We start from the raw sequence: 12,664 nt of genomic DNA, 5'->3' as shown, positions 1-12,664 counted from the left end.
TGCACAGACTTGGGTTCATGCTGAGCAAGAAATCAGGATTGCAACCTGTGCGACGGATCATATTTCTCGGGTTTCTGATAGACCTGAAGGTAAAGAGGGTGTACCTAACCCCGGAAAAGTTTCAGAACTTGATACATGCAATCAAGGCAGCTCTGGAAAAATCGCTTACCTCAATAAGGCAACTGATGAAGCTGATTGGACTCATCAATGCGGGCTCAAGAGCAATTCCTTTCAACAGACTACATCTCAGGAAATGTCAGTTACTAGTGCTCAGATTGTGGGACAGGTCTTGGAACAACATAGATTTAAACATCCTAATTACGACAGAGATGAAAGAGGCATTTTCAGCGTGGCTGAACAAAGATTGGCTGAGTGAAGGCCTTCCTCTCAAGCCCCCTATTGTTTCCAAAACAATATTCACCGACAGCTCAACCTACGGGTGGGGTGGCAATCTAGAGGACCCACATCAAGACACTTCACGGACTTAGTGTCCAGAAGAGAAATCTCTTCATATAAATTGCCTCGAGATGAGAGCCGTAGCCAACACAATCAAAGCCTTTGCGGAGGAGCTAAGTACCGAGGTAGTCATGGTAGCGACGGACAACTCGACTGTAGTCAATTACATAAACAAACAGGGCGGAACCTGTTCGTTCTCCCTAGAGGAGGAATCCATAAAGCTCTTCGAGACGATGGCCCTGAACGTTCACTTGAGGGCATGACACATCACCGGGTCACTCAATCTAGTAGCCGACACACTGTCACGAGAAGGAAAAGGTCTGCCCACGGAATGGAGTCTCAACGAGAGTGTCTTCAGAGCCCTGTCAAAAGAGTACGGATTGCCAGATGTCGATCCATTCGCGACTCGATTGAACCGGAAGATCGACGTATATTTCTCACCAGTTCCAGGTTCTCTTGCGATCGGCACAGATGCCCTTGTCCACGATTGGTCGACCAAACAGAGCTATGCCTTCCCTTCATTTGCCCTGATCTCAAAGGTTCTGGAGAAGGTTCGAAAGTCTGTGAACTGCCAAATAACGCTAAGTGCTCCGCGATGGGCTCGAAAAGCTTGGTACACGAATCTTCTCAACCTGCTAGCAGACTTATCTATACCCCTCGGAGATCAGTCAGATCTCCTCCAGCAGGGTTGACTTCGCCACCCAGCACTAAGGAATCTAAATTTACACCGCTGGAAGATATCGAGCGTGGACTCGAAAAGAGAGATTTTTCTAAGGAATCAGCCCGTGCAATTGCCCGGCCCCAGCGACGATCTACCATTGAATTGTACAATGGAAAATGGCAAGTGTTCGTGGGTTGATGTAGTGAAAGGAAGATAAATCCTCTCGAAACCAGAACTCAGACAGTTACAGAATTCATGATATATCTAAAGACTGGTCGAAACCTCGCACCATCAACGATAGAAGGTTATAAAGCAGCAATATGCGGAGCGCTAGCTCTAGCTACAGGAACAGATATCAGCAAAGATACTTGTTTGACGAAAATGATACAGAATTTTGGCACGAGTCACCGCGGACACACCATGATATTTCTCCCTGGGATCTTGGCCTTTTTCTAAGGTATTTTAGAACTTCACGATTTCTTGACTTGTGGAATATGGATATGAAAGATCTTACTCTTAAGACGGTATTCATTACCGCCATCGCATCTGGTCGTCAAAGGAGTGAAATTCATGCCTTGTCCTTCAGTACTGCACAATTTTCGGATAATTTAGTAACTTTCAGGTTTCTCCCTTCGTTTAAACCCAAAACCGTGAAGCCTCATGAGATACCTTCTCCTATCCTTCTTCCCGCGCTAGATGTAGATCCAGCTTTGTGTCCAGTGAGAATACTATCAACCTACGCACAGCGAACGGCTAACGTAGTGGTCAGAAAAAGGAGAAAAAGGTTCTTCATTCCTTTTTCTTAAACAGCACCACGAGAGGTGGCAGCTGGAACCATTTCTTCTTGGATAAAGCAGGCCTTAGCTATGGCATATGAGGCAGCAAAAGAAGAGTGTAGAAAAGGGAAAGCACACGACACAAGATTCATGGCGGTGTCATGGGCGCTATCAAAATCAGTACCACTTGCTAATATAATGAGCGCTGCTGACTGGTCTTCGGAGTCTACTCCCAGACAATAATACATTTATGGAATAGAAGATAGAACCGATGATCTATATTTCGTTGCGGTTCAGACAGTTTTATAGTTTATACATTTGAATATTTGAGTTTGAAGCTAATTTTTTATATTAGTTGATTTATGAACCCACCACCAAATCGGTTGGAATCTAAGCTTTTGTTAATAGATGTACCAACGTATGAGGTAATGGCGACGCCAAAACTGAACTTTCGAATTAAAGTTCCGTTTGGCTAGCCGATATTAACCTCATGAGTTGGTACATAGAGTCCCTCCCTCCTCCTCATTCACAGAGGGTTAAGGACGGATAATGGATTTAGCGCAGAATAGAAATTGATCTGATTTAGCCATTTGAGAAGAAATGTGTCGCTGTGAAAACGTTTGTTTTTTGTAAGGAGTTGTGTCTTCTTAACCCGGTCTTTGTATTGCAAAATCGGAGAAGCTTTGTTTAATAGATGTACCAACATGTTTGGGTTAATGATAATTTTTTATTTTTGAGTAAATAATTTAAAATGTTTGTTAATGTGAAATTATTTTGAGTGGGTGGTAGTGGGCTGATGTCTTTTTGAATGGTTTTGCTTTGTGCCATGAAGCTTCAATAATGTGCTTTTTTAAATTGTATGTCCGCTTTGCCGGAATATATTTTGTTATTTTTTTTTTTGTATTTATCTAGGTCTAGATATATGTTTAGTAGATAATGATTTTTTTCGCCACTTTAAACTCTATGCCATGTTTTATTATGGGGGATTTTAATATTGACCTTATAGATCAGTCATCTTCTAGCACTGAATTTATTAATAGAAGTTTAATGGGTTTCATCCTTGTATAAATATCCCTACAAGAATTACAGGACCATCAGCCAAGCTTCTGGATTACATCATTTTTAATGGCTGCTTGAGTCTTCTCAACGTTTCATCTGACCAATTTGAAGTTTCAGCTTGCCATAAAGCTGTCACAAAGGTGGTGGAAGGCAAAACATCAACAATTCCAGTGATGAGAGTAGCAGAAGTGTCAAGTTTAAAAATTATAAATACCCGGTGGATTGTCACAATACTCAAATTAAATATTAGGGCACAAATTCGATGTTTGTTTAATTTTATGAAAAGTTGCAGAGTTTGATAAGTCAATTAGTCATATTGAAACCGTTTAATAGAAAGCACTCAAGTAAAAAACCTTGGATTAGTCCTGTGATTTTGAAGCAAATAAATGTAAGATATAAATTGTTTAGAGCTCAAATAATTAACCAGACACAAGAAAATAAGCAATTATATAAAATTTATCGAAATAGGTTGAATACAATTTTAAGAAATGAAAAAAACAAATATTTTGAGAAGAAGTTTAAGAAGGTCGAAGGATACCCTAAGAAAACCTGGGGACTAATAAAAGAAGTGATTGGATTAAAAATAAACAGTGTACCTGATGAATTAGTAAGTGTAATGGGAAAGACTTTGAATTCTGAAAATTACATATGCAATGAATTTCAGAGTTATTTTTCGAATATTGGTCTGAATTTAGCTATGTCAGTTGTACCTGATAGTGGTGATTCAACGTTCGAGTTCTTACTGAGGGACCCCATTGATGTGTCTCTTCACCTTAGACTTCTAACAGTTGATGAAATTAAAAAAATTATTTATGGATTGCGTAGTAATTCATCTGGTAGCGATCATATTGCTCTAAAAACACTTAAATGTATTTTTCCTGTTATAGCTGAAGTTTTATGTGGGTTAATTAATGAGTGTTTTCGTCAAGGAAAATTCCCAGACTGTTTTAAAGTTGCCCGTATAACCCCAATTCAAAAGGGTGGTATTCAAAATGACCCAGGAAACTATAGACCGATATCTCTTTTACCCATTATTTCCCGTGTTTTAGAGTAGTGTTTTAGTATTAGAATGATGAGTTTTTTGGAGGATCATAAGTTACTGGTAGAGACACAATTTGGGTTCCGTAGAAAAAAGACAACGGAACAGGCGATGATTTATTTGACAACTATTATTAATGATGTATTAGATAAAGGTTTCAAAATAGGTGCTGTATTTTTAGATCTGATGAAAGCTTTCGACACTGTGGATCATAAACTTCTTCTTAAGAAGCGTGAGGTGTATGGTTTGAGGGGTAAATAATTAAATTTTCTAAGAAGTTTTTTAAGTAATCGGTATCAGTATGTCCAACTAAATGATTCTTCTTCCGAAAAAAAAGCGTATTTAAATAAGTATTCCGCAAGGATCAGTTCTCTACCCTATATTATTATTGATATTTATTAATGATTTCCCAAATTGTCTGAATAATTTTTGATATAGAATAAATGAACTGACGGTAAACCCGACTAATGAAACAGTTTCTTTTTTTGCTGATGACACAACAACCATTAACACAGCTAAGACAGCAGAGCTGCTACAGATTTCGATGAAAGAATCAGTTAATAGAATTATAGCATAGCTGAGGGTAAATAAATTAAAGATTAACATGGCCAAGTCTAACTTTATTATTTTCTCGCGATCATCAAACTTTTACCCATGGATCAAGGAATTAGATTTGCCCAATGGCGTTATAAAACGTACTGCGTCTTTTAAAACCTTGGGATTGTAATAGATGAAACTCTATCTTTTAAGGAACATGTTACTTTAACTAGCAAAATTCTGGCAAGAAATCTCGGTATAATGAAGAAACTCCAACATTGTTTTCCCAAGTCTGTCCTTCGCCATCTTTATTTTCCTTTAATACACCCGTATATACTTTATTGTTCAAGTATTTGGCTCTCTACTTTTTCTTCTACCCTAAAACCAATAAGAGTTCTACAAAATCATGCAGTAAGAATTTTAGCCAGTATATCTCCACGTATGTCTGTTTGAGAAATTTACCCAATGTTAAAAATTTTGACGGCTGCAGGCCTTTATGAATTGTATGTATTGTTGTTTATTTTTGGACTCCAGCAGGATGTTCAACCTTGTTGTTTTAGTGATTTATTGTCCATTAAATCTACTGTTCATTCTCATGATACAAGGGGTAGCGTGAACTTTTGTGTACCTAAAGGTATATCTTCCCTTTCATGTTTTTCTGTTCTTTATAGAGGTACGCGGAAATGGAATAGTTTGAATAGTGATATTAAGACTATTGGTGACCCCAATATTTTTAGAAAAATCATTAAGGAACTGCTTTTTGCTGAAATTGAGTTTTGACTGATTAATTGATTTATTTATTGTGGGGGTTTTGTTGATATGATGTTCCCAGAGGATGTATAATATATGATATTATTTTGTATTTATTGTTTAGTGTGATGGTATTAGTGGTGTCGGTGGCCAATTGTTCTTTGTTTTAAGGATTTAGTTTTTCTCTACCTCCCCCACGGACAAGCTTTGCTTTTTAGGGGAGGCAGCAATAATTTTTTGTTGATATGTTTTTTTTTCAATAAATCCTTCTTCTTCATATGAGGTAAGTATCGGCTAGCCAAACATAACTTTCATTCGAAAGTTCGGTTCTTGCTGTCTCTCTATGTCTCTGGTTCTCCATTTTGAATTGCTTCAAATTTTTTCAATTTTTGGGTATGAATTCCTGTATCAATAAACCTATATTTATGATTAACTTTAGCATGCAGGAATCCTTCTATTTAAATTCTGTTTGTTTGGTGACCTTTTTGCTATTTGTTTGCACAGGCATGTTATTGCAACTTCTGCTGCAGTGGCGTTAATACGTAAGTACTAAATTTGGATCCCTGTCTGAAAGGAAAAAACGACAAAACAGTCTGAATCTGCCATATGATAAGATCTGGAAAGGGAGGGTTTTTCTTCTCTTTGAAAATGAAATTCTTCAAAATGAAGTTCCCTTTTGGTAAATTCATTTATTTTGAGTTTAAAATGTATCACGATTTATTTTACCTTTTTTGCTGTTGTTGTATTCATGCATGTTTATAGTTGTATTATAGGGTATTATAATTTTAATAATTTTCAAGACACACACACACATATATATATATATATATATATATATATATATATATATATATATATATATATATATATATATATATATATATATATATATATATATATATATATATATATATATATATATATATATATATATATATATATATATATATATATATATATATATATATATATATATATATATATATATATATATACCTGGCACTGCGTACTTGTGAATAAAGAAAACATATTAATGGTCATTAGTTATTTGTTATTATTTTTTACCAAAAAGTTGCATTACTGCAACTTTAACCCCCCGAAAAAGCGTACAATAAACAAAAAAGGCTACAATGGAGCCTTTTCTGCATTAATAGTAGCACAAATTGCTTATGATTTTGTATATATCCTTTATCAGGGGCGCAGCTAAGGGGAAGGGGCCTCCCAAAGCTCCAAGGTGTTGACACGCTTCGCCGACACCCTGGAACATTTCACGTTTTTGGCGTCTTAATTTAGCTTAATGTGTCCTCACTTGTCGGCACACTGGACGATTTTGTCGGTACATTTTTTGTGTCCTCCTGCCAAACTTAAAACCCTAGCTTCGCCCCTGGCCTTTATTTGAGACAACGAAAATAATAACAAGTAATTAATTATCATGAATATGAATCAAGTTCTGGAACGAACTCTATTATAAAAATATATAAGATTTATCACTAAATAAATTGCTGGAAGCTGTTTTAGTCTAGAAAAAAAAAGAAATCTAAGCAGCGAGAGAATTTCCTGGCTGCCAAAGCAGGTGCACAAATCCGATCTTCTTTCTTTTGGTTTTCTTTCCTTTTTCTTTAAATGGCTATAATCGCAAATATTTTTTCTCTAAAAGATACAATAAATATATATTTTTTTTTTTTTGAAATAAGAGTATAGTGGAGTGTTAAAACGTGAAAATGAGCAAAATTTATTATGTATATGAAGTGGCTAGATCCTTACTTTTCACAATAAATAGAACTTCTAGTTCATGATGATGGTGATTAATTAACATGACTTGTTGAAACTTCAGCGTAAAGAGTAGGAAATTGGGGAGCAGTGACTTTGTAAGAACAAAAAAAATTATATACAGTTACTACCACTAAAAACTTACTGCAGCACAAACCCGCCAGAGGCCAGTACAGCTAAGCAAGCTCTTTCTCCATCCAAATATGTTCTAAGCTTCCCTCTGAACATCGATCTAATATAAAGATGCGTGTACGCCTCTATATCCAACTAAATCGTTCTGGTACAATCCCGTTATATGGGCCTTTCTAAAAAGTCAAGTTTGGTTAATGCTAATGAAATAAAATAAAATAGGATGAATATATAATAGTTAAGAAGCAAAATTGGGCTATATATTTGCACATTAGGGGGGGATAAAGCATTGCGTATATTAAATACGTAACCTAACCTAACCTAGGTACCTTCCCCCTCCCCCCTAAAATCCAAAAAAGCACAGCTTAATATCGTATATGCAATGAAAACCTTGCTTTCATTGCCTGCTCTACAACAGTTAAGACGTCACAAAACGGATTTTATCATTGCCAATGTATAGTGATTAAGCCGAGAGGCCCATGTAATGAGATTGTACCATCGTTTTGTTTCTTATTAGCAAATAGCACTCACTTGTTGCTTTTTAATACAGATTATATCTATTTGAAACAAAAACTATTATGGTGCTTTCTATTTGAAATGGAATTAGTAAAAATGAGTGAAAAGCAATAATAAACATAAAATTGAGTTTAGTAGACTATTTGTTAGTATTATTAATATTTTCTTTTGGCTGTGTCTTGGCTTTCAAGAATATTTTATATGAATGTTACTGTTGTTTTTTTTCTGTTTCTGTTACTGTTGCTTTTTTCACAGGTCTCACAGCTGATGCTCGTATTCTTATAAATCGGGCACGTCTTGAATGTCAAAGTCATCGATTGACGGTAGAAGATCCTGTTACCTTAGAATATATAACAAGATATATTGCAAGTTAGTTTATTCTGTATTTTCATGTATAACTAACAAATTTAATAGTGTTAAGTGGCGATAGTTTTTGTTTAAATAATAGATATGATTATAGTTCCATGGGCAAATGTGGTAAAAAAAAGTTTTTCTTATCAGGGCTGGTTAGTTAAGATATTGCCTCTAGGCTGAGACTCTGCTGCACACTTTGTTTAGTTCTTGTGAAATCATCCGGGACCATTCTTCAGGAGGGTAAAATAATCAAGGGCATGTAAATGTGGCCCAAATGAAATGAAGCGTGATTTATTTCTAGAAAATGACTATCACAATTGCAGATTTTGCAGAATTTGCATTTCACAGTCAAATTTAAACCAAAGCATAGCAAAAAATGATAAGATTGTTGACAAAATACTAAAAAAAAATTGTTTTTACTTGTTTATAATCTTTTAACATGTTATGACCCATATACTATCTTTATAGGCGAGCAATAATTGTGTTTATGTGTATATATGTATGTATGTTCTCGAAAACGGCTCCATATTTTTTTGGAAAAATTGATATCTTGGGATATTCTCGCATAAAAAAGCGATCTTGATAGGTCAGAAGTCTGAGAAAATTCGTTAAGAGCCTTAATTTTGATTTTGCAAATGATGTCATGTTCTATGTTAGTACATCCTATAATCATTTCTTATGGCATCATATAAGCATTTTCTTATATGATTTTATGCATAGCATAAATAAGATTGTTGAGTTTCCAACGCAACAGTTAGCATTTTCTTATGTGACGTTATGCATAGCATAAATAAGATTGTTGAGTTTCTAACGCAACAGTTATTTATATAATATAATGTGTGTTGGAAGGCCCAAAAAACGAAAATTTGCAGTTGCAGTTACTATGAATGATGATTCTTTGGAGCCAATATCTGAACTATCAAAAGTAATAAGATGTGAAAGTCAACAACCTGGACCATCAATTGCAACAACACCAATATGGACAGCTAAAGCAAAGCGCATTACCTAATTGCCTGATGTAATCAAAACAAAAATGAAAATGAAGAGCAAAGACACACACGGTTAGAAGAAAATGTGAGCAAGTCAAAATAAAAATTAAGAGCAAATACACACGTGATTAGAAGAACCGCGGCGGCTTATCAAAAATGAAAATGAAGAGCAAAGACAGACGCGATTCGAACACATGCGACACCGATACATGTGAGCGAATTGATGAAAATCGACCTAGACAGCAAGAATCAAAACGTATCAGGTTTGAAAATGATAGCAATGATGGTATCTTGGGATCTTCTCGCATAAAAAACAACGATCCAGATAGGTCGGAAGTCTGAGAAAATTCGTTAATATTCTTAGTTTTGGTTTTTGCAAATAATGTCATGTACTATGCTAAGTACATCATAAAAGCATTTTTTATGACATCATATATGGTATCATATAAGCATTTTCTTATATGATGTCATGCATAGCATAAATAAGATTGTTGGGTTTCCATTGCAACAGTTATTCATGTAATAAAATGTCTGTTGGAAGGACCAGAAAACGAAAATTTGCAATTGCAGTTACTATAAATGATGATTCTTTGGAACCAACCCCTGAACTATCAAACGTGATAAGATGTGAAATTTGACAACCTGGACCATCAATTCCGACAACACCAATACGAACAGCTAAAGCAAAGACCACTGCTAAATTGTCTGAAGTGATCAAAATCCAAAAACGTGTCAAAAATGAAAATGAAGAGCAGACAGGCGGTTAGAAGACATGCGACACTGAGCATGTGAGTAAGTCAAAAATTAAAATGAAGAGCAAAGACAAACGCGGCTAGGAAACAAGCGAAACTGAACATGTGAGCGAATCAATGAAAATCAACCTGGACAGCTATAATTAAAACGTGTCAAAATTGAAAATGATGGCAATGATGATTGGGTTTGGGATTTAACATGGATAAGATCATCTGTGCCTACCATACCTTTGTTAAAAAAACAAAGGTTCGGTGATATGTATTTCATAATGGCGAAAGATAAGCCGAGGTAAAACGAACCAAACTAATTGAAAATGATAGTGGTGATGATTGGGTTTTGGATTTTGACATGGATAAGGTCATCAATGCCTACCATACCTTTGAAAGTCAAAAATATGGACTGGATAAATTGTTGGAAGAAAAAGAAGTGTTTGTCCCACCACCTGAACAATTAAAAGAAACAAAGGCTCGGCGAGATGTCTTTCATAGTGACAAAAGACAAGTCAAGGCAAAAGAAGAAGTTTTTGTTCAACCACCTGAACCACCTTTGAAAATAAAAAACATCAAGAAGAAATTCAAATTTTCTGCGTTTAGAAGACAAGCGACAGTGGGAATCTATATATAGAAGCCTGCCGCGTGCCATATATATATATATATATATATATATATATATATATATATATATATATATATATATATATATATATAATTTTATTGATGAATTTTATAAAATGCAAGTTTTAAATAATGTTACCCGGTTTGCAATATTTACCCAGTTTTTGTATATCATTGTTTATAACCTTTTCGGTTGTTTTTGTGTGTTTTTTTTATGATTAAGAACAAATAAAATAGTAGAATTCATATAGAAATTGGTTTTGGTTAAAAACCACGAAAGAGAGATTAAACGAGGGAGATGGCATAAATAACGAGAATGAGGGAGCCCGCTCGGAGGGTTTATATATATGCATATATATAATCTTTTATATTGATTTATTTTGTTTTTATAGGGTCAAGTCTTAAAGAAATTGAGTAAAAAAATATCCTATATAAAATTAAATTTCCAAAACTCGCAATTTTTCTTATTTTCTGGACTTCTAATTTTTATCTTTAGCTTTTCCAATTCATCAGTTTTAAGTACAGATCATTTGTTTTCTTTTGAACGGGTGGATTTTATTCTTACACATCTTTTTTATGTACGGTTTCTATTTAGCCTATTTGTTTACGTTTCCCAGAGGTTTTGCAATTCCCTTCCTCCTTTTTTCAGTTGCTTCTCACGTTTCTAGTTTCACGTAATCAAAAAAGTTAAAATTTGAAGGCTGTATTTAAAAGCCTTTACAGAGAGACAGTCTTTGCTCAAACAATATGCCGATAAATTTTGTCAGGCTTGAATCAAGGCCTCTGATTAAAAAAGAGCAAGAAAAGCCTAAGGCAGAAGCTAAGAATAAAATATCCTTTGAAATATAACATATAGAAAATATAATATATAATTCAATGGTATCGTCCAATCAAACTTGTGCCTCTAGTATCTTTTTTTTCAAAATGTTCAAACAAACGCCTCAAACAAACGCCTTTATAATCATAGTTGTGGGGTAACGCTTGCAACAATGTTTACAGGAAGAAACATTGTTTTGTTTTTATTTGTGCTGTAGAACTGTAAAGTTTATGTTGTAAAGCGGCCATGTTCGACTTCCTTTGGCTATATACTACCTAGAGGTGCAACCTGGTGAGGTGAGACCTAGATGATGAGAAAGCTCCAATTCATTTCTCACCCTAGAGATGAGTGATGGGACCTAGAGATGCTACGACTGATGGGCCTAGCTTTAATTTTAGACAATCTGATCCTTTAAAACAAAGTGGCTTCTCATCACAGTGAATAATGTACATTTAGATTATAGGGACCAAATTTTTGCTTTGCAAAATAAAATTGCAGAAAATGGAACTAAAAAAGGTTGGAAGTTGTTCTGTTCAAATGAGATCTCCCAGGGCCGTGTCCCGGTTTTTTTCGGGGAGTGCTTTACAAAAGAGCTTTACAAAAGATTTTTGGTCGGAGGGGGGGGAGGTACACAAAAAAAAACTCAAAAACGCATAAAAATTTGTTTATATCCATTTTGTCACGTTTTTAAGAATCAGACAAACATTTTTTTGGGAGTGGGGGTCAAAGCAAGTTCGTATATATTCTGCTAAAGACCTGAAACATCTGTTGCAGTGTCGTCAATTTTACTGAGCTATTTATCTCAAAGGTTAGATTTTATATTAGATTTTCATTTTTTCATTTTGTTTTTATCTCAGAGGTATGCTTTTCATTCAGCTATTTACTATGCCTCTGAGATGGTATAAGGTTGACAAAGATTACACTCATTTTTGGGTGTATTTTGACTTTTTTCCAAATTCAATTTATTTTAAATTCATAATAGATAAAGCAGAGTATTTAATTGATCACCTTTAGTTGAAAAAGGATTTGAGCAGCTCAGTGTATCGTTATGAAACAGAGACTTAGATGATCTGAACTTGATAGGCCCCCCTCCCCCCTCAAGTGATTGAAAAATAAAACCCAAAAATAAATTTTATTTCGCAAAGCTACGATGCTGCAAATTAAAGAATTTCGAACAGTTACTTAAGCAGCTGAATAATACTCGAATTTTGACTTTTGACTGCTAAAAAACAGCTATAAACTATTGATTATGCCCATAATACAATTTCTGAAATTTCTATTAAGAAGACGAAATTGAAATTGTATCCCCTACTAAAGTATGCAATAATTTTGGTATATTCCTGCCCATGAGACGACAGAAAAAAAATTTATATTCAGCCATAATAAAAAGGATCTTCATGTTTGGAGAAAACTGTTTCAAATTTCTTCTCCACTTACATTATCC

At 34.8% G+C, this 12,664-nt stretch overlaps 2 protein-coding genes across 2 annotated transcripts in view; one reads left to right on the top strand and one right to left on the bottom strand.

The window, feature by feature from the left end:
* Prosalpha4 (proteasome alpha4 subunit) overlaps positions 1-12,664 on the top strand; it is a 40,064-nt gene that overhangs the window by 22,500 nt on the left and 4,900 nt on the right. The window contains exon 3 of the mRNA XM_089095492.1: positions 7,949-8,062. Coding sequence (XP_088951618.1) covers positions 7,949-8,062 — 114 coding nt within the window. The remainder of the gene's footprint in view (positions 1-7,948; positions 8,063-12,664) is intronic.
* Positions 1-12,664, bottom strand: part of Oseg6 (intraflagellar transport protein Oseg6) — a 51,938-nt gene that overhangs the window by 34,550 nt on the left and 4,724 nt on the right. The gene's annotated exons all lie outside the window — the stretch shown is intronic.

The sequence above is a fragment of the Artemia sp. Qi Xiang Cuo genome, chromosome 10 (genome assembly GCF_049724085.1).
Source record: "Artemia sp. Qi Xiang Cuo chromosome 10, ASM4972408v1, whole genome shotgun sequence".
Lineage (NCBI taxonomy): Eukaryota > Metazoa > Arthropoda > Branchiopoda > Anostraca > Artemiidae > Artemia > Artemia sp. Qi Xiang Cuo.
The sequence above is the reverse complement of the archived record's forward strand: the minus strand, read 5'-3'. Positions and strand labels throughout refer to the sequence as shown.